Source organism: Fomitiporia mediterranea, assembly GCF_000271605.1.
Source record: "Fomitiporia mediterranea MF3/22 unplaced genomic scaffold FOMMEscaffold_3, whole genome shotgun sequence".
In the NCBI taxonomy this organism is placed as follows: Eukaryota; Fungi; Basidiomycota; class Agaricomycetes; order Hymenochaetales; family Hymenochaetaceae; genus Fomitiporia; species Fomitiporia mediterranea.
In genome coordinates, this window is record NW_006760388.1 from 2890130 (window position 1) to 2917318 (window position 27189).

Sequence of the window (27189 nt, forward strand, 5' to 3'; positions counted from 1 at the left end):
TACTATGTAGCGTAGAATTTCATCAGAGCCATAATTATTATCCAGAGTATTGGCATTTCTAGGTGTATTTTGCGGTCAAGAGCACTATATTACATAATTAGATGATTTGTCACCCGGAATTTCGTGACAAAAATTTGGAGTCGGACCTGCTGGCGGCTCTTCTCACCACTTGCCTCAAGTGCGTCAACCTCCGCTTTTCATTTCTCCTCTTTCTTCCTTTTCTAAAACCTCTCCCCTTGAGCTGTTATGAGCCGCGCAGCGACACTTTCTTTACTGCGCCAATGTACGGCGAGTATCTCGTCTCCTGTGGCGGGGCCAGCAAGACGCTCAGCTTATGCAGCGCGTGCGCTTGCGTTCCGGTCGGGTTCGAGGTTATATTCTACCCAGAACGAACAGAACTCGTCGGAGCGAAGTTCGGAGAATGGAGAGAAAGAAATGTCGGGAAATGGTGATAGAAAGCAAGAGAATGGTGCCAGGCAGAGTGAAAATGCTGAGATGGACGCCTCGGAATGTATGAAGAAGCTCAAAGCAAAAGAGGGTGAAGTCGTTGACCTTACAGTGCGTGTTCACTTTGGATCTAGCCTAATTGTCGAATGGAGTTTTTGCTGACGTTGCTGTTTGTTGCCACAGAGTCGATTACGCTACCTTCAAGCTGACTTCCTCAATCTCCAAAGAAATGCCGCACGAGAGAAGGAACAGACCAAGGATTTTGCCATCACTCGCTTCGCAGGCGACCTCCTAGAAACCGTTGACGTCCTCTCACTTGCGCTGAAATCTGTCCCGGAAAGCGCACTAAAATTGCCAGCCGATGACTTACCTGCCGCTGCCTCTCAGTCCGCCTCCGCTTCGTCATCCTCCGACTCGTCTTCATCCTCCTCCACCTCTACATCACCCAATTCCCAAGCAGAACCGACGAAGACCGCCTCAGAATACCTCCGCGAACTACATCACGGCGTCGAGATGACACATCGACTGTTACTCCAAACCCTCTTCAAGTACAACGTCAAGCCATTCGACCCAACAGGGGATGCTTTTGATCCTAATCGACACGAGGCACTCTACCAAGCGCCCATCCCTGGCAAAAAACCTGGTACCGTCATCGACTGCCAAAAACAGGGCTTCACGATAAAAGACCGCACGCTCCGCGCCGCGCAAGTCGGTGTCGCCGCTGAGTCATCATCATAACCCTAGCTGCTGTGATGCCAGGGGAGTGGTACCTTGGGGGAGTTAGAGACGATGATGGACATGGACTGGACTACTATGCTACATATACGTCTTGTCTTGTCTCGGGGGTTACATTTTAGACGGGCCTATATCCCATTATTTCGCATAGTCATTACTTAATTCTTTTGCAAATTAACGAATCTCTACTCCTAGCTCTTTGGTTGCGCGGTCCTTGATGATATTGGTTAAGACATTGACTTCGGTGTTCTCGAGGTTCCTATGGGGAGAGAAATTGCTTAGGGAAGTATTGACAAGTGGATCGAGCTAGAACTTGCCTTTCCATTGACCTGAAAGTGATCCGGAAGCACATACTCTCTTTCCCTGTCATTGGGTGCTTGAATTGATCAAACTACAGAATCAAAGTCAGCAAATCACAACACGTCTATCTGCAGAACAATAATACAAGTAATAAAAATAATCACCAGTGTCACTTCTTCCGCTAGGTCCCCAGCAACAACGCGCACGATATCGCAGAAATCATTCGAGTGAAAGCGCTCCGGTAACCAGAAGCTAACGTCTCGCCATGTGCCAGGGTACTTGGAGAATGGTTTGAACGTCGTGATTTTGCCTGGTTGGAATTGTCCGAGGAAACGCGGGTCCTCCGACCAAAATAACCTGATATCAGGAATTTGGTAGAGAATCATTGCGATACGTTCGAGTCCCAGACCAAACGCCCAGCCGATTTCGTTCTCAATTTCTACACATATGTCACGTTGTCGTTAGTGATGGTAGTTTATTCAAGACCAATTTGAAAGACACGACGTACTGGAATTGGCCAATGTTGCTTGTTGGATGACGCCGCAGCCCAGAAGTTCAAGCCATTTATCACGGAAGAGAACCTCAACTTCGTAGCTCGGGGACGTAAACGGGAAGAACGCGGGTATCCAACGGATTTGTAACGGGTTACTTTTTGACGCTCCCGCTACACCAGCGAAGAGCTTGAAAAACATTAACGAGAGCGTGTATTTAAGATTTTGAGTGACGAGGTCTGCGAGTTGGGGGTCATGGTATGACTGGTACGGGTTTCCCGAGTCTACGCGCGTCTTATCCTCTAGTTGGACGTTTTCATAAGATAGTTCAGAGCTTAGTCGTTCGTTTTCTTCGATTAGAGATGCGGAGGTTGCTGTGCGGTCGTGTTTGAAGAGCCGTGCGCCCTCCATCTGGTGGAAAATGGGATAATGACTCGCGTCAATTTCGTCTCGACGGAACACGTCGGCTGTAAGGAGCCATTTTTTATGTCCCGCCGCGAAGATCTCGACTTCATGCGCGCTCGTATGTGTTCGGAGCATCAAGTCCTTATTCACGTAGTAACTATCTGTGACTGCACGCCCCGGGTGGTCAGGCGCGAAGGAGAGGTCGTCAAAGTTCTGCTTCGGGGTGACGAGCGGCGGGAAGCTGCTGAAAAGCGCATAGTCGGCGAAGTAGTCCTCAATAAGCGCCTTGAGGGTGGCAAGTGGGTGCGCAGGTTTGTCAATTAGCCGTGCATTGAGCCGAGAGAGGATGGCAGGAGTGATGTTTGTGTAGGAGTCTGTTGGGTAGTGCCTACCGAGCACTTCGATTGTTCCAGGTTTTGTCACTGGTGCTGCTGAGGCGATAGTATATCGACGACATTGTGCTGAATGCAGCCATGTTGACCAACTACGCGACGGACGCAAGGACAGCGTCCTGAGCATGGTGCCCTATGTATTCCAGTCTCCTTCACTTCAGCAGCATGTACGGTAGATCGGCCGGATATTGCCGGCTACCGCCCAGTAAGAAAGCGTGACATCCGTAAACGCGCACAGTCACTACGCCTCCGAGTCACTCCTTACCTTCCACTGTAAACACTTATTATCCTCGTCAACGAATACTTCAACTTCATTCATCAGCGACTACTCTCATATATGACCGATGTCGTCGTTTAAAATCAAAGTACCGGGGAGAAAGCAGCAAGTGGGGCCCTCATCCGAGGTGAGTTATTCATAGAATAGATATGAATATTCATTTTCCAAATGCACTGCATGATTCTCATGCTCACGCTCCGATGATGTCCCATTTAGAAGCCGGAACTATTGCCACCACCGCCGACCACTGCCCCTAGGAAGAAGCGCAGAGTCATCAGCGACGACGAGGACGACGGAGAGCTCTCTGAGCCACCTGAAAGTGAAGAGGAGACACACGAAGCACACGAACACCAAGAACCAGGACCTTCCAGTGAGTCTGAATTTCACTCAATCATTCTCCTGGGCGCGATTAATGCTAATAGTGCGATGATTCTCATTTTATCACTTAATCTTTTGCAGAACAAAGACGCCGAAGGCCCAGTATGTACCAAAACGAAGCGCCAGATCCAGATAAACTCTTCGAAGACGACATGGATTTGGATATAGTCAACACTGGATTCTCAAACGAAGACAGTCACCCGGTCGACACTGAACGTGCACCAACGCCAACTCCTGGTCTTTCACGCAAACGAAATAAGAAGAAATCAACTGTACTATCGGACGAGGACGAGGATTACATGGATGCTGGGAGGAAGCAAAGTGATAATGAAGATGATGACTTTGTCGTTGACTCGCCGCGGCGTAAGGGCGGACGGAAGGGTGGTACGGGAGGTGGGAGAGGCCGAGGCAAAGGTATGAAGGAGAAAGGAGGTGGAATCGGTGAGACACAGGTCAAAGATGAGCGGAAGGTTACTGCGTCTTCGACCTCCGGAGGTGGTGAGATAAAGGCAGGCGTCAAGAGAAGACGAGAAACGATTTCCGAACTAAACGTCGACAGCTCCTCTACTGAGGTAAAATCTACTGTTACAGTTGCAGAACAATCTTCCACCGCCCCCGCTGACACGCCAGCAATGAAGCAACAACAAGAAGGTAGTACGCCAGCACAGCCTACTTCAGCTTCAAAAGTCCGCAAACTACCACCAATTAAGAAAAACAAGGCACTCGGCGGCGCTGCCGGAACCTCCACCGCACCGTCCTCGGGTCCTTCCACTCCCGCGGGTGCAGGTACCGCAGCGACCGCTGCTGCGAAATCAAACATCACGGGTGGAACATCGACACCGGGCGGTTTACCCATTCACACGTCTTTACCACGTAAACCCGTGCAGAAAACAGCCGACGTGGACCTATCAAGTCCAGATATCTATAACAGTTTATTCAAGAGTGGGTCATCTTCTGCTCCAAGGGTCGGAGTGAACTCAAGGTTTGCATTGTTTTCCTATTCAGTTAATTGCTAATCTCCTCACTTTTTTGTGTGTGTTTTTGTTCGTATAGAGTGAAAGAGGAAGAACGACGGAAAGAGCTAATGAAAATGCGAGACGATGCACGAGCGGTGCGTATGGTGCAATTACAGGTACGTGCAGTACTCAAACCCTCATCAACCTAATTTCCTGATTCCTTGAAATGTTTTACTATCATCAACAGAAAAACCAATTCGACCTCCTAGCAGGCCAAGACAAAGTCGCACTCTTCGACGCAAAGCTTCACGAACGGAACAGTCCAGCTCGGTATCCTAATCGACTTGGAGAAGTTATGAAGATATGTTGTCAGAAGTGGGATGCGGGGTGTACGGTGAATAGAGGTGAGAGTGGAGGAGGGCGGTTTAAACGGGATGGGAATGGGGCAATGGTGCCGACTGATAGCATTTGGTGAACGGATGGATGGGTTTTTGTTTGCGATTCGTGGTTGTAGTGAGTTGTGGTTTTTTTCCTCGTTTTGTTTCGTTCTTAGCTTATTTGTCCCCTCAGCTTTAATCTGTCGTCCCTGTTTTATGACGCGCTGCGTTGGACCTAACAATCATAGTGATTTGATAATGTAATTTCATCTTCTTTCAAACCATTTCAAACCATTCAAGCATTTACACACCTACTGTATATCACTACCACCCTGTTCATCTAGATCATGTCATGCATCATACAACCATCCAACCAGCAATGTGTGGAAGATGCACCTGTATTTCACTTGTTGTAAAGCCAATTAGATCCTATGCCAGAAAAGTTTTCTTGACTCTTTCTATATTTCTATTACTGTGAGGTGAACGCAAAACTATCCCCTCTGTACATATCACATCACATCCTCTCACTTCAAGCGCCAATCGTTCCGTCCTACTCATTCTATCCTCTCCAACTCAACTAATCACTCACTCAACTGACTTCTAGCTCCTTTTTCTGCATAGCCTACTGATTCGAGGGTTGACCCCCAGTTGAACGTGTCAGCAATTCGGCAGAAACACGGGAAACAACTTAACTCACTGTATATACTGTATACCTTACACGTATTGAATGTGCTTAGATTTGACTTCAGATTGACGCTCAGTCTTGCCTTTCTTTGTTAAACGATAGCACTTAAATATGTACCAGGCTTCTTTGATAGACATGGGATTTGAAAATTACAAGAGATTGATTTGATTTGATTTGATTTGATTGACATGGTGAGATTTGATATTGAGATTTGAAATTGAGGTGAAGCTGTGTTTTCCTTTCTTTCTTTCTATTTTTTTTGTTCTTTTGTGTTGTTTCTGACTAGGAAATTAACGAGACGATACTCGTGCCAAATGCATGTTGTCTGTCATTGAGTTTGCAAGGAGTAATACGAATAGTAACTAATTATGAATGTTTTTTTCTTACATGAAGGATGGAAATGTATTAGATAGTGAACGTAAATATTAATATTGTGTACAGATTGTCTCGTCAACCTTTAACATCGAACGAAAGAAAACGAGGATTCGAAAGTAAATGGATACGAGGAAAAGAAAGGGATAATCAAGTCTTAGTATCATTCTTCACCTCCTTCTCTTTATCCCTTTCATACCTCTCCCTCGCAGCAGCAACAACAACCTCCTTCATACGCATATACCCACCCCACAACACCCGCCACTCACTATCCAACAACTCCGAACTTGTTGGAACTATAACCTTCGTCTCCTGGGAGTTGGAGTCAAGTGAATCGAGGTTGGAGAGAGGAATACCTGCCCAGGCGAGTGCACGCATGTAACAGCGAAGCGCTGCACGGTGTTCTGTTTCTTGATTTTCGTCTAGCGGTGAGGATGAGGATGAGGTGGATGGAGAGGAAGAAGGGAGGGTGGAGGTGAAGATTTTCTTCCAGAGGGATTTTGATGTTGATGTTGACGATTCACTCGAGTCCTTAGACGAGGACGAAGACGAAGACGACGGAAAAGAGGAGGGGGAAGAAAAGGCGGCAGCGTTCTCATGTAAGATCCCAGAAAGCGTCCAAGCATATAACGCCGTCCTCCTCGCGTCTCGTAACAGACTACTCGCAGGAGTGTTCAACACCCGTTCCTTCGCATACACTTTAGTCAACTTCGTCGTCTCGCTCGATAGCTCTTTCTTCCCCTCACCCGGCTTGGATGAGGCGGAAGTGGAAGAAAGCGCATGCACGACATGTTCAGACTCAATCGCCGCCTGCGCGAGCTCTTCAAGTGTCTGCGTAGGCGGGGCCAAACGGAGCGCGTAGGTGATTTCAGCTCGGTGGAGTGCGAGGAGGGAGAGTCGGTGTTGGAGGTAGAGATTGTGTAACGCTTGAGGCGGCGACGCATTACCGATATCATTACCGCTTAGTGAACCTGAATTTGACTTTTCGCTAGCAGATTGTTGAACCTCGCTTGCATCCTGGGGTGAAGCTGAGAAGGAGGGTGTGGACAGACTGTTTGAGGGGAGTGATGGAGCTAAGAGAGTAATCCCGGCGTCTTGTACGGCTTTTGCTTCGGAGAGAAGGCCGAGTTGTGCGTACGATGCGGAGAGGGAGGAGAGTGCGGCTGCGACAGTGCGTTGTGCGTGAGGAGAAGCAGGAAGGCAGTCAGGTAACTCCAGACTTGATTCAGAAGAGTTAATCGCGTTAGAGGTAGAAGGTAGATGCGACTCGTCTGAAGCAAGCTGTAGTGAGCGAGCCCACCACGAGCGTGCCTCTTCTGCATCGCCTAGCCGAGAGTTTACATCGCCGAGCTTGAGTGCAAGACGCGCAAGTTCGTCGGCCCCCGATCCGAGATGCGTTTGCTCATCCCATACACGTTCATATGCTGCGCGAGCATCATACAGTGAACCTTTTGAACCAATACGCTCCAAAGTGGCAGCTTTCCTTGCAAGTATGTCAATTATCGTCTCCGGACGAATTGGTTTACCATCCTTCAAACGTTCATTCGCAAGAGCAAGCGCCAGAGTCAGGAAATCATGAGAATACTCCAAGCGGGCTTCAACCGCAGCATTTGCATTTTGCGCGTTCGCAAGGGCGTTTGAGCTGAGTACACTTGCACCTGTGCCCCAATGCTGAGCCATCCAAGCGGATCGGAGTGCATGAGCAGCCTTCATTCCAAGAGCAGGGTCCGTCCCTCCGCGCTCGCCTCCTGTCCAGCGCTCTGCTTCACTTATCCAGCCCCAGCGCGCAAGCTCGCCATCTGGATCTGATGGTTTTGCGAGCTCAACATTCTCCACCCAGAAATGTGTCGCCTCGAAGCCAAGGAGAGTCCCACCAGTGATGAAGGCAAGACCGATGACGGAGAACTTGGTGAAGCGGTACCAGAAGTTTAACGTAGACAATGTCGGTTTTGAAAAGTTTTGAGGAGGGATGCCAACGTTGTCGAGATTAGGAGGTGGATCGTTCAGAGGAGTGGCAGCACCGGCACTGCTGTTGATGGACGGACGCGGTGCTGGACTGCCTTCGGGACGCTCGGACGGCTTGGGCGTCTGCGTGCCATTCGACAGATGTCGAGCCGAGGAGCGTTTCGCTGTAAGCGCCGCACACTGTATTACGACTCGCCGCGAGCGTGGAACGTTTGTCGCGAGTCGTAGCATGAGAGAAAGGCACGACGGGATGGCGGGCTCGTCAGCGGCGACACAACACGCGAGACGAAAAGAAGCGAGCGTCGATCTTTACATAATTGGATGATGACCAAAGCGGGAGCAAATAATGAAGGCGTCAATCGATCGTCGGTGATCTACGGCATGCCGTCCGCGTGCTAGAAGTTGTTGAGACTGTGACGGCCATCACCTGCCTTCAGTCCGGTGCTTATCCTAACCCATTGTAATTGAACTAGGCGTGTCTGGCCCTGTTCGCTTTCGGCGGTTCATCTGCACACCTCTGAATAAATACCCGTCATCCTGCATCATGCACCCGCGCCTGCCTTCCTGCAGACCCCCATCTTCTAGTTCACACAGACTAGGGCACGCATCCCGCGGACAACTAAATGCGCGCTGCAGCCCTCTGGTCACTTGCGCTAACTGCGCTCTCGGCCAGTGCCAGTCTCTTCACGCCAACCCCGACAACAAAGACAAAGCGTTGGGATCACGGCTTCGTCACAATCGAGAATGGCAGGTTTATTAGGAATGGCGAGTCAGTACCGCACTTCTCTTGTATATGTATATATTGCTCCTCTCTAATAGCAATACCACCGCAGGCCCTTCTCCTTCCTTGGCACCAATGCATACTGGCTGCCATCGTTGAACACGGAGGCAGACATAAACAGGACAGTCGCCAACATCTCCGCTCATGGCATAAAGGTCATACGCACCTGGGCCTTCAATGACGTCGATGAGATCCCCGTCAACGGCACATGGTTCCAGCTCGTTCAGAACGGCACCACTTTCGTCAACACCGGGTCAAATGGCCTCCAGAAACTCGACCAGGTTGTAAAAGCCGCCGAGGTCAACGGTGTCCTGCTCATTCTTTCCCTCACGAACAACTGGAACCCGCGCCCACTCATCGACAACACCACCGTCGTCCCCGTCGACGGCTCCCTTGGCCGGAGGGACGTCACAGTCGGCACAAATAATTCCTTTCCGAGAAACTTCTTGTCAAATGATTTCGGTAAGTTCTCATCCCATCTTCTCTGCGCCGCATTTTGCCCGACCCTTTCGGGAAATGTCAAATCCGAGTACAATACTAAATCAGGTTCTATCTTCTAGGCGGTATGGACGCATATGTTCGCGAATTTGGAGCGACGAGGCAGCATGATGAATTCTATCTCAACGAGACGATCGTCAACATTTTCAAGAATTACACTACCCAGGTCGTCAACCGTTACAAGGACAGCCCTGCCATCCTTGCTTGGGAGCTCGCGAATGATCCACGCTGCAGTAGCTCGATTCTTGCAAGCAACGTCTGCAACACCACCACTGTTACGGGATGGCATCAGGATGTTGGACAACACGTTGCAAGTATTGATCCAAACCATCTCGTCTCGAGCGGTGCCAGTGGTTTCCAATGTGCAAACTGCCCGAAGCTCTTCCCTCTTGCCCCAGCACCTTCTGTATCGGCGACTCCCCAGCGCCGAAAGCGCAACTTTAAGCCCTTCTCGAACGACCGTATTCTCGCCGACGTCAAGGAGAGTCGCAAGAAGACGCGCGAAGTGAAGAAGCGCCAGTTACTCGACAGTGGCGATGGTATACGTATTCGTGGACGCTGGATCGCAACTCGTGCGTATTCCGTTTCTCATTGATTTCCTATTTCGCTCGTCACTTCGCCGTTTGCTCAATCTGTTTCATTCGTTTCGGGTATAGGGCAATCGGTCCCATCTGTGGGTACAACTGTAGGGCCCGCCTTCGACGGGTCTTCTGGCGTCGATTCTCAGGACATTCTCAATGCCCCGTCTATAGGCTTCGGTTCATTGTATGTTCCCGTCCCTTCTTGTTCTCGATGAACGTGTTCGAAGCTGATGTCTATCTAATCTTGTCCCATTCTCGCATGCTCCTGTGACTCCGCCATCGCCCTTCGATCGCCCTTGGCATATAATTTGCCATGCTGTGTCGCTTCTTCATGATGCTATGTTTAATTGCTATGTGGGGATGACCTGCAGCCAACTCTTCCCGGACCAGAACAACTACTCAGTTGCCGGGCCGGACCCCAACCTCCCGGCGTTCAATCAAACAGTCCAGGATGGCCTTCAATTTATCACATTGCAAGGGCAAATTGCACAACAGTACGTATCACTTCCCTTTTTCCATCGGCCATCCAGTACATCACCTTTGAAATTCTCCACTTGTGCCTTCTTTCCCTTGTCCCGGGCATTGTCATACCCAACCCATTTTCCAATCTCCCCGTACACACGCTTCGGCATTCCTTTACCGCTCCGGGAGTTCCAGATCTTGATAACGATACAATGAAGTTTGACGGGATCACTCTTATTTTTGTTTTATTAATTCCTTTTTTACTTCCTCGGGCCTTCCTTCCTCCGCACCTTCGTAATGGGGCTTCTGATTCTAATTCCAATTCTCCTCGTATAGGGTGGGCAAGCCCACGGTGATGACAGCCTTTGGACTCGTGACGCAGGACAACTTGCCGTTCTTCGTGCCGTTCAACTCAACAAATGCGCCGTTTAATAATACGAATCCACTAAACGCTACGACGACGGTGAAGAAGAGGCAAGCGAACCCGGCCGCGGCTACGGCGGGTGTATCGAATGCGCAGCTTGTGGATGCGTATAGTCAGTGGATTAACGCTGCTGCTCAGGCGCAATTGGGTGGTGCGATGCAGTATCAGGTGCGTCTGTTTCCTTTTCCTCCATCCCAGCCCTTTTCCTTTCCTTTCTTTTGACCCCTTCCCTCCGTGGATCAACTAAGCAACCAGCTATCTGGTGTAGTGCCTTGTTCACATGCTGTGTACTCTTCTTCATTTCTCTCACGTCCTTCTCCTTCTCCTGTGCCGTTCTCCTTATCTTTTCCCTTATTCATCCATCTATCCATCCGTCCATCTATCACATGTGTACCACAAACGCTAACAATCCGCCGTATTTGCTTTTATTTTTAAACAGTGGGGTCAAGACGGCCTATCATCCAACGACGGCTCGACCGTCGACCAGAACGCTGATGAGAGCACGACTACGCCGAATGATAACACTTCGGGAATAACGCCGAACGATGGGTACCAGAGTGCTCCTACAGGCGACGATGGTGTGCAGAGTGTGCTTACGGATTTGACCTCCCTCTTCGGATGAGCGATGCGAAGGAAGAAAGTTCGATTGCATACGCAAACATATAAAGACGAACACGAACGGCATTTTTAATTAACGGGCTAATACGAATTTTTTGGACGACGGACGAAAACAAAACGAAAAGGAACGGATTGGAACGGATATAAATACATACGCGAAAAACGAATTGACGACGAGAACGATTTTCTTTCCCCTCTGTGACTTTGTAATCTAACGCCTAACCCCTTTCTCCTTCTTACCTCCCCACTCCTACCTTACATCACACGATCCTCTTGCATTAGCACGCTCTACAACTCCTATCTTTCCCATTTTTGCTCACATTGGACAATTCACACCTTGACTTTTGACTTTTATTTCCTCTTTTCTGGACCAAGTATTACTTCTTTTATTTGACTTTGGTTTCTTTTTCTTTTCTTGTACGTTCTGGGTGGAGTTCTTTTTTTATTACTTTTTCATTTTCTTACAACCAAGTTACATCTTTGTCTCTGTCTCTGTCTCTGTCCTCATTAAGCTGAGTCAAGTAGTAAATAGGTTTAAATAGGCTTTGACGTGGCTTGATGATGTAGCTTGGATGTAATCCCTTTATTTCAGTTTTATTTTGTATTCATATATACGTTGTGACTCTTCACAAGTACCAGCGCCAGAAATTAGACAGGTACTGTACATTTAAAGAGAGGGATATTGTACCTAATTCTTAGAGCAAAGTTGAATGAGATCTTGACAAACTGACAACAAGAATGATTTTTCAGAGACTCTCTGATCTAATACATAACCCTACCTCTTCTGTCCTCTCTCTCATCTTACATTCAAGTTGTATTATCTCTCTCCTTGTACACTCTATGAACCCTACTTTCACCCTTTCAAGATTCTGTACTAGACAATTCATATTCTATCTTACAATCTTTAGTATTTACTTCTTCTCTATATTAGAATTACTGTAACATTGTTTGTTTATTCAGTTTTTCTTCCTTGTATATTCTAGATAGAGTCTCTTTTATTTCTTGTAACTACTTTGTCTTTGTATACATCCTTATTAACACAGTAAACATATTAGAATATAATAGACAGATATGTTCACATTACATACTAAACTATATTCTGAAGCAAGTCTCTAATTAGACAATAAGAATATGATTTAGAATATAGGACAAATATGTTTGTGTATCATATTCTAATACTATGTCTACTGTGTAAGTTGAATCATTTAATACTAGAATTTAATGTAATATGATATTGCTCAGATTTGTGTCCTATGTACTCTATTGTTCAGTTGTATTTTAATTAAAATTTTGTATTTCATGTATTAACATTATAAAAAAGTGTTAGTCTTAGCAAAATTGTAAGTGTTGAAAGTCTTAAGAGTTACTTTTGATACTAAGAGCAAAGATGAATAAGGTTTTATAAAGCAAAGTATTAAGATTAGAGAGCAAAGTCTACTCTCATAATATGCTTATTCAACTTTGCATCTAATGCACCTTTATATATAAACTTTCTTCTCCTCTCTAATTAATCATACTATTGAACTCCTATACTTTGTATCCACCCTGTCTATTAATACTTGACTTTTAAACAAGAGACATGTCAAAAAGGGAATCATCTGGAAGTATATCAAGAAGAGATTCATCAAATAATAATCCAAAGTATGAATTTGATAAAGCATTCCATAATGCTCTCAAGACTATTGTGAATGTATATGTAGAAGTACAATTACAAACAGAGATTACTTCTTTACAAAAGACTTGCAACAAAGTACAAGAAGAGACTAAAAAGAGTCAGACAGCCAAGGATAAACAAATGAATGCATGGAGAGCTTATCAAGATGAAACTGATAAACATGAGGAGATGAAGAAGCACAAAGTATTTGAGGATGAGGGTAAAAAATGGGATGAACAAGATGAGGTTGCAAAGGCAGCTGTAATTGTTCTTATTACAGAGTTTAATATTCTGATTAATACAATCAAGAGAGATCTTGATGTGGATCCTCAAGGCCGTGCATATATTGACAGGGATCTTAAGAAGAAGAATATTGACTTGCAGAAGGCTCTGACTCAGGTTAGAGATGCAGTCCTTGATGCATCCACAATTCATCCGAAAAAGTTACCAACTACCCTCAAGGCAGCTAGCAAAGTACTGGAATCAATGGCTTCTGCAGACAACAGTGCCTGGAGGGGCCAAGTTAAGGGATTGGAGATTTATAATGACATCCTTGCATTGGATAAGGAGATGTCTTCGGAGGACGAATCAGCAGAGACAAGTCGGACACTCCAGTCGGGAAAGGCAGAGATGGAAAGATACAAGAAGAGTGCTGAGGCTTTGCAGATCAAAGTGAGCGTTCATGATAAACGTGAGGAAGCAATGGAGGAATTTAGGAAAGCTATAACCTGAGAGATGATGGATTAGTCAATATGCTTTCATAGATGTGATAATGTACCCTGGCATCAATACATTACAGGGTGTACTTCACTGATCTATAACTTAGAATGTATGTAGTAGATAGATTGATTGATTGATTGGGAAAGGCACAAGTGTGCATAGAAGCAATATTTCGATTTTGCACAAAGACAGATAGCAAAGATTCAGACATCATAGACTCAATGATGTGGGACATCACCTTGTTAAGAGTTCAGACAGGTACTGGGAATCACAAAGGTTACACACAGGAGATTGATTGACTCAGTACAAAGGATCATAACAAACAAGGATGCAATCTAATTAAGTTTGCGAATGGTCTCTGAACCGATCTGAACCAATGTGATTTTGGCCAGGCTCAGTAATACGCTTGTCCCTGCTGGGTGTTTATTACTGCAGTTGTCCGTTCCACTTGCTTTGCCAACAGTCTCTGTATAACATCAAGACAGAAGTACCCACATACACAGTGGATCCCAACGACAAAGACAAGTCGTACCTATCTAAGCTCCATGCACCCGTCCAGGGAACCTAACACTCGCACCAACAAACTCCACTCCCCCATCCCTATCTGCATCTTCCTGTGCACCCAAAGCAACACCCGCCGGACTCGGCGCAAGCGACCCACCCTGATGATCACTCACAATAACATTATTCACAGCATCCACTTCCCGATCAAACGTATTTCCCTCTGTGTCTGCGTAGGTTAGCGTGTTATTCGAGGTACCGTTCCCTGTGTTCCCGGAGGAAGCGATGGTGAAGAACCCTGAGGCGAGTTGGTGCTCTGTGATTGTTGACCCGAGGAGGAAAGGTGCGGGTTGGGAGGTACGGTCGTAGCTGTGGTCGAAGATTGCTTCGACTGTAAGGAGTTGAGAAAGTTAGAAATCGTGCTTCCAGCCGAGAGGTGGGCGAGGAAATAGAAAGACGTACTTTGTGACCCGTCCGGATTAAGGATAGTGAAGTTGATGTTGAACGGGAAGGAGAACTTGTCGGTTACGGCTGGAACACCGTTATGCGTCGACGACACAGAGCCGTTCGAAAGTTGGAACACGTTCTGTAACAAGTAATTAGCATTATTAAAATTAGACGTCACTCGACAAGGAAACTCTAGAGAAAAGAAAACGGCTATTACCTGGATACTCGTATTCTGCAAATAATTCTGCGTATTACTATACGCCATATCCTGCCTCACAACCACCTTATTCACATCCCCACTCCCACTCACAATAGTAGCCTCAATATGTACCGGATGGCTGGCCGAAACCGTGACGTTGACATCACCATTTTGACCTACGTTTCCATTCGTCTGCGTCGTAGCGAACGGCTGGACGTCGTACACCGTAATGTTGCCTGTAGTTTGTCCGGAGCTGTTGGGGTCGGTGACGACTTGTACGAGGCCTGAGACGAACCAGTTTGCGTTGATGGCGTGGTCGGACTCGGCGGAGGCGACGTCGAGGGAGATGCTGTGTGGTTGGCCGTCGGCGAGGAGAGGGGCGAAGGGAGTGAGGTCGAGGAAGTAGGTTGGGAGGTCTAGTGCACCGTATGATGTGATCGGTCTAAGTAAAACAACATGAGTTAAAGAATTCAACCCTTTGTATTCGGAGCAAAATGAATCTGACCTCCAAGCAGTCGGTACAATTCCGCCCGTAAAAATAACCGCATACGGAAACGCAACTCCAGCAAGCATCCCGTCAATTAACAACCTCACCTCTCTAAATGGCCCATCACCAAACGTCGTTCCATCAGGAAGGTCGTCTAAGAACTCATTTGCAGTATTGAAGTACCAGAACTCCTCGTTTCCATTACCCGATGCGAAGAGCTCTGCGTACACTTCTATCGTGTTCTTTGGGAAAGTTACGTTTAGCTAATGAATGTTGTGTAGTAGTAAGTATATTGTCTAGTGAACGAATAAGAAGACGGTAAAACTTACAGAAGTGGCAGGTGGGACGGAAGGCGCGTTGTCATCAGGACTAGATCCAGACTGTGCAGAGATAGGCAGAATAAGGTCGGCCTTCTTCGCAGGCTGGTGTTCAGCAGAAGACGCAAAGAACGTCACCGAGACAGTTGCTACAACAAACGAAATAAAACAAGTTCTCTTAGTCGCTCTTGTCTGTCAAGAAATAACGCGAAGTTTTGGAAGAAGAACCGTACAAGCATACTGTCCATCCAACCCTGTTTCGAGTAAGTTATCAAGCTCGAATATGAACTCTCCCGGAGATGAGAAAAGCGGAATGTATCTCGTAACGTCTTTGAGGTACGTCCAGATGATCCCGTCTCCTCGAGTAGGTTCAGGTGTCGAAGTCCGCCAGACTAATAATTATAGGCCATCCGAATAGGAATTTAAAACAAAGGTAAGAAGACATTGATTAAAGTAAGGATGAGTTTACTGACTCTCAGCGTTTTGGAACGTAATGATCCCAAGTCTATCAAATTGAGTCTATACAATCCAATGAAGTTAGAGAGCCAACTTAGTTCTAAAAATAACGGAAACCACAACGTACACCATTCGAAGTGACCGTCAGATTCAAACTGATACCCGCCCACGAACCTACATCTCCGCAGTCCGTCGGAGGCCTAATAACAATATATCATATCGCATCAAGGCAGTGTCAGTACCCAAAGTCAAACACGTGAGATAGGTTCAACGTCGTACGTACGTGAAGTTCGCAATCGCCGGACTACCCGATCCGAGAATAAACACGCAAATTAACGCCAATATTCACCGGAAGGTAAGTTCATATTTCGTACCTTCCAAAGGAATTCCCGAATGTATGTCTACCAATAAAAGAAAATTAGCAATCACTTCTTCCCTTTCCAACCGGAGTACAGAGAACGAATAAATGTTCAAAGATAAATATACGCACTCAATTAACACCTGCGTACACTGCTTCGCATCTTGCGGTACAGGCGGCGGTTGCGCAACTTGGAAATCAACGAGCACCGCAGCGTGTACATCGTGTACGTGTGCGACCAAAAGCGTGGTGATACCGACACCCAGGCTTACTAGGCTTGAGAACGTCCGTCGGAACTGCATGTCCTAAGTCTCTGGTTTTACAATAGCGTTGGTCCAGGTATATTTTTCAGATAGGTATCTCAACGTAGGCAGGATCAGTGTCAGTATCAGCACCGGCTCTTCAGATAGACACAGACGCCAAGCCAAGCCAGCGAAGAGCCCAGCAGAAAGCGAGCCCGTCTTACGCCAGTGAGAACAAGAAGGGTATATATACGACACCCTAGGGACAAGCGCCAGTCTTCGCTTCTCATATTTACTCCATCCGGTTTTTCGTGGGGTAAATTAAAGATAGTTATGGAAGCGAATCGTGTGGATTAATGGTAACAGCGGAGTCAGGGAACGCGAGTGAGCCATGTGGTCGTGTTCAGACCAAAAAAACAGCACACGATACCACAATATCAAGTAGTTGAGGTATAGGAGCCTTTTGCGCTTGTGTTTGTGCTTCGCAGTCGCCGTTGTTGAGCTGGCAACTCGAATACTTCGTGTTTCTTCTTCTGAGGATCATCTTGGCGGTCTGATGAAATAGATGGTGATGGTATGAAACGAAGATTCGGAAGAAGGCAGTTACTAGTGAATCGTGCAGTTCCCGCTAGTTCCGATACTCAAATAGGCGTAGACGAAGAAGAGCGAGCGACGCAAATCATGGAATCAAAGTTCCAGACTAGAATCACAAAGCATCAAGATGCGTATGTACCATTGTGTGTACGTTTGTGGTTTGATCTCAAGTTAATTTATATCAAGCTTTTTGTATGTATGCTACATTGTTCTTGGTAATGACGTCGCCCGAGCACACCGCCCTTCGCGACAAGCAAGCACGCGAAACTAAACAAGGAAATTATCACGAGAATAATAAGGGAATACGGGAATAGAAAAGAGGATACCAGCCTATACGACACTGAAGCAATGCTCGCATGCAGGAATGTAACATTCAGCTCCTAAAAAAAACCCAAAGATACCTCATCAAAACTCATGGTCAAGCACATCTCGCTGTCTCCCTCCCCCAGCCGCAGCGCCGACAGGCGGCACATCCGGTAACGCATCGTTTCTTCTGTTTCGCTCACCATATAGCCCTCCCTCAGGATCTTCTGGGAACCCAGTATCCTCAATCGACGTCGTGCTACTCCTCCTATCATACTCCGACGCACCAACCCCATCATGCTCAGCACCGCCAACCGTCGAGCGACCCTTCGTCTTCTTCGACTTGCGTTTCTTCGGCGGAGCAGCGTACGCGTCTTCTGTACGCGCCCAGCGATCCTTCTTCCCTTTCTTTTTCTTCTTGGTTACACCGCCGTACATACCGCCGTCTGCGGGGAGCGTATCTTCGAAGTTAGCAGGGTAATGCCACCTCCCACCTGATGTCGACCCAGACCCGGAGTCCAAACTCCCCGTACTCCCCTGTACACTATTCCTCTGCCCATAATATCTCTCATCTTGCTCAGTCCATAATTGCTGATTGTCCCTCCTTGCGCGCGCATCGGGCTCCAATATCGAGTCAGGGCGTCCATTGGCATCAGGAATCTCACCCTCGGCGTATTCCTGTCCCTCGAGCGCACTATGTGGCAGTCGGTCATTGTACCGCGAGGCCCATTGACTGCGCTTCTTGTTTGATTCGATCTTGGTTGTGTCGACGAGACCGTAACGTTGTGCCCATTTGGGCGTTCGGCGGTGATTTTTGTTGTTACGGATGTTCTATTTTTATGATCATGGTGATTATGCGTTGGTTAATTGTTGGCGGTATTAGATGGTTGAGAGAAGTAAATGGAAAGAACAAGAACAACGTACTTGGATATAAAAGTTGTGCCCGTGTCCTATTGTACGTATGACACAAGCGTCAGCTCACTTGGAAATGGATTATCTCGTTTGGGTTGGACCGCTTACCAGGTATATACCCACATATCGTGAGTAAGAGGTTCAGCCAGAAGTCTTTTCCAATGCCAAAGCGGGCGGCAACGGCTACATGATATGACATAGACGCACAATCATATCGACATCAGCTTCTTGCTTTGAGTAAGATTGTGTAGGGAAGTCACTGACCAAGAGGAGGGAGGAGAGTACCAAGAATGAAGAGGAATACGGCGTATCCATGGTGTCGTCGAGGCGTTAGATCGATCTTGCCGTTGACGTAGGACATCGCTGGCTGCTAGTGGAAGGTAGAGTGGAGGAGAAGTTGGTGGTATAAGGCGCCAGAGAAGGAGGTGGGGAAGATGATGGTGAGTGGTAAGGAACGAAAGGCCTGTGCCGTGTGCGCGTCTTTCGCGTCAATCACGAGGACATGCTACAGCATCAAATAAATTTATAATTTTGCATCATTTGCATGGCTGCGCCGTCCCGCCAATCATCCATACGGGCGCTGTGCACTGCGCTCAAGCTAAACGTGGCAAGACAGGCGGCGAGCGTAGGTCGAGACTCCGAGGGGCACACAATTAATTTCGGTATAATTGAATATGCTGTATATTATTCCTCTGCATTTACAACAAAGGAAGAGCGCCTGCACAACAACATAAGTCCAGGCACGCACACCCGCAATAGCCCGTTATCCTTCCATCGCCCCCCTTCATAAGTAATACCAGCACAGAATACATACCAGATCATGCCAGCAATCACTCAATTCCTCACACGTTTATATGCCTCATACACAAGGGGTCTTAAGGAACCCGTCGGGAGAAGACCAACACGCCCAGCACAAAGTCCAGATTTTAAGGTATGCGGATCCGAAAGACGTTTTGATGTATAGGAAAAGTGCGTAAAGTCTCATACACGTTGCGCGGTGGCTCTCCTGGTGCCTGGTTGAAGGGCACACTTAGAATTGTGAGACGCAAGGCGAGGTGGGCATAGAAAGGAGGTCTATGACGAGCAGCGGGAGTTAATTCGAGAGGAATATAAAAACAAGTGTTGATTTAGAGCACTGCAGACCTGGACCGTTCTGAGACCCACGTGCTGCATTACGCCCTACAGATTACTTATTTTCTCTCTCTTCACGTCTAACCTCCTTTACTATTGCAAATACACATCACGTCTACAGAAAACATTTCGTAGCAGTAGAAGACTTGAAATTCAGCAGAACATCGTTGGCCAAGAAAGGTGAGCATTTCAATCACAGATACAAACGCAATTAACACCCACGCACAGACCAGGTGGTCAGTGCGTCCTACCCATATCTAACATTTCCTCTTTTCAACCGGTAATCGTATCTCTGCTTTACACCACTTGCTGAATCTGTATTTGCTGAAATGTCGTCTCTACGCAGAACGCAGGGCCAATGGACGGCGAGGCTCCAACGCATGGCAACAACGTACAAGACCCAGACCTAGACTTCCTCGGTATTTCACTCGTCCAGCACGGAAACTCTAGTAATGACAATGACGCAACAGGATCAAATGTCGGTAGTCTACACCCGCAAATCGGCATGACCGGGAGAAGTGACGAGCATCAGTTATCCGTAGAGGATCTCTTACAACGGGAGCTTGCGGCCTTTCTCAGCCAAGCGACGAACAACAACGGGAATACCGGAGTTGCTACCACTTCAACTCTTGCTACAAATAATAATGTAGCCTCGAACAACGTCAACGTCGCTACAGACGCGTCGACGACAACAGCCGACCATGCCAACGAACAGACACATGAACAATACCTTTCTGGTCTTGCTGCGGTTCTGCAAGCTGCACAGGCGATGCAAACGCAGGGCCCGGTGAAAAGCACTCCGGCGTTTCATTCCCTTACTGCTGACTTGACTCTCGACTCCGGACACTCAAACAAGGATTCTGGGGGCATTCGCGGCGACGTTGTAGAAGGAAATGTAGAAGGCGGACGGTTCAGCAACGACCTCACAGACCTACTTGCTCATATAAGTGCTCAACTAGAGCAGGAGGATGGGCAGCATGTTCATACACATACAGAGGACCATGGATTCCCTTCTATGACTGGTCGTAACGCTGCTTCCATAGCGGAGGGTTACAATTTCCTCGCTCCATCTGCTTCGTTAGTGACAAATGCAAACGCGAACGCGTATTACTCTGCTCCTGGACCTTCGTCAGGCGCAGTGCCGTATTACAGCGGGGTGTTCCCTACTTCCATGCCGCAAAGCCCCGGAGCTGGACCAAGCACGGCAAAAGACGATGAGGCTGCGGTTGATGGGAAAGGAAAGGGAAAAGGAACTAAGAGGAAGAGGGAAGGAAAGGAGAAGAAAACGTTCACGTGCGAGTATTGTGAGAAGACGTTCGGGAGGAAGAGCGACGCGTTGAGGCATTCGCGGATACATACTGGTGATCGGCCGTTTGTTTGTCCGCACGATGGGTGCGGGAAGACTTTCATTCAGGTAAACGATCCACTTCACAAGTCCTCTTAGTACTATTACTAACGCGTGAATAACTCTTCTGCTGCCATAGCGTTCTGCCTTACACGTCCATCTACGCGTCCATTCAGGTGAAAAACCGCATGCATGCGAATATCCTACATGCGGACGGACATTTAGCGATTCAAGTAGCCTTGCTCGACATCGGCGGACGCATACTGGACGAAGACCGTATGCGTGTCTTTGGCCTGATTGTCCGAAGACGTTCACAAGGAAGACGGCGCTGACAGCGCATATGCGCACGCACGACCCGAATTGGGAACCTGATCCGAACGTGTACGTCTCTGTCGTCGTTCTGTTTGATTATGGAATGACAAACTAATGCAACATCTATTATACTTATTATACTTGATTCTATAGACGATACAACTTCAAGTCGAAAAGACGAAAGACGGATGGAGGAGGTGAAGACGAAGAATCAGAGACGGAGGAAGGTGACGCGGCGCTCCGTACACTGACATCCCTACTTCCGCATATCGGTGCGGGAGGGACCGTACCACCTCTAGGCCCAAGTATCGAATCCGGTGCACTACATGACGGAGATGGCAGTAGCGCACCGCTGGAAGCACGCGTCGCAGCGATAAGTGCAGAGATCGCAGCTGCTATTGCACAGGCGCAGATTCAGGCTCAGATATTTGAGGATGAAGAGGAAGATGAGGAGGAGAGCGATGAGGATGGGGATGAGGAGGACGGGGTCGCTGGAGGAGACGGTGTAGGAGATGAGAGTGGGAATGGGAATACATACGGGATGAACGTGAGCGGGATCCGTACTGAACAGCCCGAGTCGCATACACAGCAACTACAACCTTCGCATAGCTTTCCGCCTTTTTCCGCTGCCGATGGCGGTGGTCCCATCTCGCTGCCCACTTCGCCTCCAAAGCTCACAACTAACGAGGACGAGGACGACTTCCCCGTCCCATTGCGCGAGAGAAAGCCCAAGCCTTCAATAGGCACCGCGTCCGGAACCGCTTCAGTAGTAGCTGGGAGGAAACGCAAGAGATAGCTGTAGTTACCTCTCTAGTTGTGGTAGTCTGTTCTACACCAGATTTTTATGAATAAATTGAGAGAGCCCGGCCCGGGTGGACCGACGGGTCTCCGGACGGAGCACAACGTTGATCCGTCTTACGTAATACCATGAAGGATGTCAGACGGGAATCTCGTGCCAGTACGAGAGTTGGCCTGAGCAAGTTCCGCTGCTTGCCACTGCCGATTTTGCCCGTTGTTCACTCGCTCTTATAAGCTTATTAGATTCCTCCAATAAGCCTTCGACCTTTGGCACTTGACCAACGATCTTCACGCTCGCTTCACTCGACTCGACGTGCCAAGCTTTGTGTGTGTTGTACGGATAGATTGGACGAAGAAAGATGGCTGAGGAACCGCCGAGCACTGATATCATCACCCTCACGCGGTACGTGTCAACGCATATATTCAATCTCACAGAAAAAGAGATAGAAGAACTGATTGGAGTTTTTGATCCTGCTTGTTTGTCACTGGTGGTGTGTGATGGTGGCGGGGTGATAAAGGCATATCCTAGGCGAACAGCTACGTCTTGGTGCAGCAGCGACGGGTGACTTGACGTTGCTCCTTACTGCTATTCAGACCACCTCCAAGTTCATCGCTACGAATGTCCGTAAGGCTCGGCTTATCAACTTGTACGTTTCCTTTCTCCTCCCTCAAAAAGACAAGATTTCACAACTCTGATTCAATCCGTTTAGGATTGGCCTAGCAGGCGAGACCAACGTCTCCGGCGACGAACAAAAGAAACTAGACGTCCTCGCAAACGACATCATGGTCAACGCTCTCCGTGCCTCTCGCAAAACAGCTGTACTCGTCTCGGAAGAGTTGGACGAGGCGATTTTAATTGAGGAGAGGCTGAGGGGACGGTATTGTGTGGTGTTTGACCCCTTGGATGGGTCGAGTAATATTGATGCTGGTGTGAATATTGGGACGATTTTTGGGATTTATAAAGTCGTGAGTGTATTAATTCTTTCTTATGGGAGTTACCCTGTTTACTGATTATTTGTGTGGATGTAAGAACTCGGAGAAGGGAGATATCTCAGACGTCCTTAGGCCTGGACGGGAAATGGTTGCGGCAGGGTATACCATGTAAGTCGTTCTGTTCCTCGTGCTTTCGGCTCGATTTCACACGCATATATTCAGGTACGGTTCGTCGTGCAACCTCGTTCTCTCGACTGGTGGTGGCGTGAATGGATACACGCTCGACACCGCTCTCGGAGAGTTCATTCTCACCCATCCAGACGTACGTTACGGCGTCCTTTATCTCGATCACACGCATGTGATTAACCTTTTACCCGATTTACCCCTTTATCACCCCCTTCACTCTTTGCGGCTGGCAAACACAAAACACACAAAACAAACCGATCTTAAACGCAACGCTCTGTGTGCCGGTAGATTAAAATCCCCGCACGCGGGAAGATCTACTCCTTCAACGAAGGCAACTCAACCTACTTCCACCCACCCGTCGTAAACTACCTCAACTCCATCAAATACCCCACAAACGGCAAGTCACCCTACTCTTCTCGTTACATCGGTTCGATGGTCGCAGACGTCCACCGTACGCTTCTCTACGGCGGGATCTTCGGCTACCCAGATGATAAGAAAAGTAAGAGCGGGAAGTTGAGGTTGTTGTATGAAGCGTTCCCGATGGCGTTTTTGACGGAGCAGGCTGGAGGGGTTGCGACTACGGGACGGGGAAGGATTTTGGATATTGAGCCGAAGGGGATCCATGAGCGGTGTGCGGTGTTTTTGGGGAGTAAGGATGATGTGAATGATTTGTTGAAGTTTTATCAGGATGGTAAGTAGGTGTGAGGAATGAAGTGAGCAAGGAGGTTGGTGGCTGGGTAAAGGGGAAGTTTGAAGCGTAAAGTGCGTAGTGCCTTTTTTTTTGGTACAGGCGAGGTGGTTCTGTTAATTCTGTATGCCAATGTACATGTGTGTTATTCAAAACTCTGCAGCTTCCAACAATATGAGAACCAGGATGTTTGAGTTAACTTAACGAGAAGTACTTTATAATATAAAGTCAATTGTATACAGTGCGTTTCAATATTATTGAACCTTCTCCATTGTGTAAATACATACAATACGTACAGGATCATTCAGTGAATTTGAAAGACTGCTATAATGTTAGTGAAAAGGCTGAAACGTTAGGAAGTATGAATGCTTAACGCTAGCTAACTAACACCTTGAATGCTAGTACTATCAATAAATACAATTGATTGTCCGAGTTCTTGGCTAATGAATGTATAGTCTAAATGCCTCATTCTTGACAATTTGCTCAGGATTGAAAGAAGTAGCAGTATGATTGTAGTTCTATGTCGGCATACGTTCTTCTACGTGTTCTAAGACCATTGGATCTCCTGTAGTATACAACGCATGGAACTCAGTGGGTTCAAAAACGCTGGTAGCGAGGAAAACCGAGACGACGGGAACCATGCTAACGTTAATTTGCAAATACCATTGATACCATTGATACCGTTCACTATCCAGGATTGTGCTACGTAAACCTTCCCTTGATCTCTGACGACCCACAGCAATGGAGTCCTTCTTCGCCAGCATTTCAAAATCACATCTAATCCTAACCATAAGCATATATTTATTTAAATTGCAGATCGTGATTAGGCTTTGAACGCCCCGGTTTTCACGAGCTGCTCAACGGCGTCCTCGATGTCCTTCGTAGCTTCATGTCTCCAAACGTCGTCCCATTTCTCTTCAAGATCTGAGCGAATGCCTTCTTTACTTGGTCCGCTGGGCCCTAGCAGTTCGTAAATGTACCCCATCGTCGTGCTTCGTGTTAGAACCATGTTGGCGTGCGGACGGCGGACGGTGTCGTATGCCTTGAGTACTTCCTGTAATTTAAAATGAAGGTTACATGAGCACATGGAAGCAGCCTCCGGCTGAGACAAGACGCGAAGAAAGTAAGCAGTGAGATGGGAGGGTCCGTACTTACTTGAATATTCCCCGCATTCGTCTGCGGTTGAGTTAACAACCTCACTATCACAAGTGCATCTTCAAGCCCCTGACCCGCACCGGCACCAAGATACGGTAACATCGCGTGCGCAGCGTCTCCTACCAATGCGACTCTTCCTCTCACATAACTCTCCAACGGCGGGTTACAAGCATGCACAGACCAGACACTCGGACGCGCGATGCAACCGAGAAGCAATCGCACATCACGTCCCCAGCCTTCGTAATTGCTGAGAAGCTCCTCCGTGCTGCGCGGTGTGACCCATGCGTCTGGTGGGACGGGACGAGCACCCCAAGGTATGGAGTGGTCAGCTGCGAAGGCGACGACGTTCACTACTGTTCCGTTCTTAATTGGGAACGTTAATACGTGCTATAGAAAGCTGCAATGAGCGAAGGAGAATCCGAAAGATAGTCAGAAGATATGATACCTTCTTGTCCCCGACGAAACAGTGCAACCGTCTACTCAATTCAAGTACCATACTCTCGCTCGCACCGGCGGCTTTGAGCTGCTCGACGGGGACCAACCCGCGGTATGCAGTGTTGTTCGTGAAAGCCACGCGAACCAACTTCGATCTGGTTATATCATTCCCATTGGTTTCCTCACCGTTCGTAGTGACGTCCTCGGTTGACCCTTCCACGACGTACGAGCGCACAGCAGAGCGGACACCGTCCGCGCCAACGACAACATCAGCTTCTGTGGAAGTACCGTCCGCAAAGAGGACTTGTACACGCTGTGAATCAAGATCGCGGACAGCGACGCAACGTTTGTTGCAGTGTATCCTGGAAGCGTCGACGAGATGGACAAGTGCGTCAAGGAATGTGACCCTACGTTATCTTCAGCATGTACTTCAGAATACCGGTTCAAGGTTTGCAGACCTGTGTATCCCTATCGCATCGTCCTTGGGATCCTCGGGATACTGTATTACGGTCCGGACGTCAGTCTGTGAGATCCGAGGAATATGAATGTGCAGCATAATCACGCAATACGTACATCAAAGATCACTTCGTGTTCACCAAGGCCAAAGACGAAACGGAATGGCCGGGGTTTGAGCTTCTCAGGAAGCACAGCAGCCTCGATTTCACTTAGAATCTCAAGTTCCCTGAGAACGCGTATGGCGTTCGGACCTAACAGACCTCATTCACTGAAACATGACACGAAAGTAACAGCAATGACATTACCTAGACCGACCCCGGCTCCAATTTCACCGAGCTTCGGCTTTTATTTAAGGCGTCGAGGTCAGCGGCCGCGGTCATCTATTCAAACGGATATACTTACAGCAGCCTCGTAGATATCGACATCGACCCCTGCCCTTGTGAGTCCAATAGCAACCGCTAGACCGGTCATGCCACCACCAACAACCGCAACTTTCAAAGATTTCTGATGCCCGTTCATCTCGCTAGTAGCCATCGTAGAGATGCAATAACAGAGTCAAAGCATGAGAGAGAGATAGGGACACGGGACATAGAAAGTACTTATACTGATGTTATTCATAGACGAGTGTATTCAAAGGCAGGTTGTAGATCAGGGTATGCCGAGGACTGCTCCCCTAGGAGTCATTCGGCCGCAAACGAGTATAGAAATAAGCACCTTCTAATAAAAAGAAGCGCCCAAAACAATACAGTCTGAGGATGGAGATAATGTGACTGGTGCCAGAAATAGAAGACCTTCACAGTATCCGCTCAGAGGGAAAAGATCCCGGTACAATGGTATCTGTTTATAGTTGAAATCGACTCTAGAGTAATTTCAAGATAGTCCAGCCTGCCTCACTATCAGTGCACCTAAATAGTTCTTTAGAAGCTGAAGAAGGATACACCCAGAGACAAATATGTATTATTTGCCAAGAAGGGCTGGCTTCTGGGCAGAATACTATAGCATTCAAAGGTTACTTGAGATGCATTTCAGTTCTTGCTCAATTGAATTGAGGAGCACATTATCGTCCGCACAAACAGCATGCCTTTTCCTTGGCAGTGCCGAGGTGATAAATGAGATGAGGGCTACACAGAAAGAGGCGTAGAACCATAGGGCCTGGGACACAGTGTGATTCCTTATCTCGAAAGAGTCAACGAGTCGATTGCACTTCTCCGTGAACAGGACACATGTGGGTAGCTTTTAACGATTTTAGTCGCTCGGAGACCAAGGAACAATTAGTCACGCCAGAGAGCTCTTCCTTGGGACATGTTCATTGCACGTCGGAGGGGGTAGGGCCAAAGGAAATGTCTGGGAAGAAAGTAATAGCCGTGGTTGAGCGTGACGAAGTGAAAATGACTCGAAAACAAAGGAATAAATTAT

The 27189-nt window shown here is 47.7% G+C and overlaps 11 protein-coding genes across 11 annotated transcripts; 6 read left to right on the forward strand and 5 right to left on the reverse strand.

The window, feature by feature from the left end:
• Positions 1–435: 435 nt before the first annotated feature.
• On the forward strand, positions 436–1185 carry FOMMEDRAFT_79336 (GrpE nucleotide exchange factor; the record flags this gene model as incomplete). Its single annotated transcript, XM_007264137.1, has 2 exons — positions 436–558; positions 631–1185. 2 exons carry the CDS (start codon positions 436–438, stop codon positions 1183–1185), a joined length of 678 nt encoding a protein of 225 aa, XP_007264199.1.
• Positions 1186–1356: 171 nt separating this feature from the next.
• FOMMEDRAFT_132463 (phenylalanyl-tRNA synthetase) lies at positions 1357–2897 on the reverse strand (the record flags this gene model as incomplete). The annotated part of the gene is made up of 5 exons (XM_007264138.1): positions 1357–1441; positions 1500–1573; positions 1647–1921; positions 1991–2809; positions 2876–2897. The coding sequence occupies 5 exons, from the start codon at positions 2895–2897 to the stop codon at positions 1357–1359; spliced, it is 1275 nt and encodes a 424-aa protein (XP_007264200.1).
• A 217-nt stretch (positions 2898–3114) lies between these two features.
• Positions 3115–5179, forward strand: FOMMEDRAFT_166344 (uncharacterized protein; the record flags this gene model as incomplete). The annotated part of the gene is made up of 6 exons (XM_007264139.1): positions 3115–3174; positions 3264–3417; positions 3507–4407; positions 4479–4557; positions 4629–4894; positions 4952–5179. The coding sequence occupies 5 exons, from the start codon at positions 3115–3117 to the stop codon at positions 4854–4856; spliced, it is 1422 nt and encodes a 473-aa protein (XP_007264201.1). The 3' UTR covers positions 4857–4894; positions 4952–5179.
• A 672-nt stretch (positions 5180–5851) lies between these two features.
• Positions 5852–8011, reverse strand: FOMMEDRAFT_166345 (uncharacterized protein; the record flags this gene model as incomplete). The annotated part of the gene is made up of 1 exon (XM_007264140.1): positions 5852–8011. The coding sequence occupies one exon, from the start codon at positions 8009–8011 to the stop codon at positions 5966–5968; it is 2046 nt and encodes a 681-aa protein (XP_007264202.1). The 3' UTR covers positions 5852–5965.
• A 334-nt stretch (positions 8012–8345) lies between these two features.
• On the forward strand, positions 8346–11726 carry FOMMEDRAFT_18255 (glycoside hydrolase family 5 protein). Its single transcript, XM_007264141.1, has 7 exons — positions 8346–8549; positions 8614–9023; positions 9122–9631; positions 9716–9824; positions 10012–10134; positions 10439–10694; positions 10966–11726. Exons 1-7 carry the CDS (start codon positions 8404–8406, stop codon positions 11146–11148), a joined length of 1737 nt encoding a protein of 578 aa, XP_007264203.1. The 5' UTR covers positions 8346–8403; the 3' UTR covers positions 11149–11726.
• Positions 11727–12723: 997 nt separating this feature from the next.
• Positions 12724–13530, forward strand: FOMMEDRAFT_26826 (uncharacterized protein; the record flags this gene model as incomplete). Its single annotated transcript, XM_007264142.1, has 1 exon — positions 12724–13530. One exon carries the CDS (start codon positions 12724–12726, stop codon positions 13528–13530), a length of 807 nt encoding a protein of 268 aa, XP_007264204.1.
• Positions 13531–14054: 524 nt separating this feature from the next.
• Positions 14055–16627, reverse strand: FOMMEDRAFT_145373 (uncharacterized protein; the record flags this gene model as incomplete). The annotated part of the gene is made up of 11 exons (XM_007264143.1): positions 16416–16627; positions 16300–16326; positions 16209–16229; positions 16053–16125; positions 15943–15988; positions 15703–15861; positions 15482–15618; positions 15171–15415; positions 14684–15107; positions 14482–14605; positions 14055–14410 (listed from the first exon to the last, which is right to left on the reverse strand). The coding sequence occupies exons 1-11, from the start codon at positions 16583–16585 to the stop codon at positions 14055–14057; spliced, it is 1782 nt and encodes a 593-aa protein (XP_007264205.1). The 5' UTR covers positions 16586–16627.
• An 897-nt stretch (positions 16628–17524) lies between these two features.
• Positions 17525–18728, reverse strand: FOMMEDRAFT_104518 (uncharacterized protein; the record flags this gene model as incomplete). Its single annotated transcript, XM_007264144.1, has 5 exons — positions 18599–18728; positions 18443–18517; positions 18347–18372; positions 17956–18253; positions 17525–17916 (listed from the first exon to the last, which is right to left on the reverse strand). The coding sequence occupies exons 1-5, from the start codon at positions 18693–18695 to the stop codon at positions 17525–17527; spliced, it is 888 nt and encodes a 295-aa protein (XP_007264206.1). The 5' UTR covers positions 18696–18728.
• A 1908-nt stretch (positions 18729–20636) lies between these two features.
• FOMMEDRAFT_77627 (uncharacterized protein) lies at positions 20637–21237 on the forward strand (the record flags this gene model as incomplete). Its single annotated transcript, XM_007264145.1, has 2 exons — positions 20637–20879; positions 20950–21237. The coding sequence occupies 2 exons, from the start codon at positions 20637–20639 to the stop codon at positions 21235–21237; spliced, it is 531 nt and encodes a 176-aa protein (XP_007264207.1).
• Positions 21238–22279: 1042 nt separating this feature from the next.
• On the forward strand, positions 22280–23738 carry FOMMEDRAFT_78781 (inositol phosphatase; the record flags this gene model as incomplete). Its single annotated transcript, XM_007264146.1, has 6 exons — positions 22280–22323; positions 22439–22567; positions 22631–22892; positions 22951–23021; positions 23076–23175; positions 23328–23738. The coding sequence occupies 6 exons, from the start codon at positions 22280–22282 to the stop codon at positions 23736–23738; spliced, it is 1017 nt and encodes a 338-aa protein (XP_007264208.1).
• An 801-nt stretch (positions 23739–24539) lies between these two features.
• On the reverse strand, positions 24540–26292 carry FOMMEDRAFT_104528 (FAD/NAD-binding domain-containing protein; the record flags this gene model as incomplete). The annotated part of the gene is made up of 7 exons (XM_007264147.1): positions 24540–24781; positions 24883–25269; positions 25328–25724; positions 25776–25816; positions 25891–26024; positions 26079–26115; positions 26176–26292. 7 exons carry the CDS (start codon positions 26290–26292, stop codon positions 24551–24553), a joined length of 1344 nt encoding a protein of 447 aa, XP_007264209.1. The 3' UTR covers positions 24540–24550.
• Positions 26293–27189: the final 897 nt, after the last annotated feature.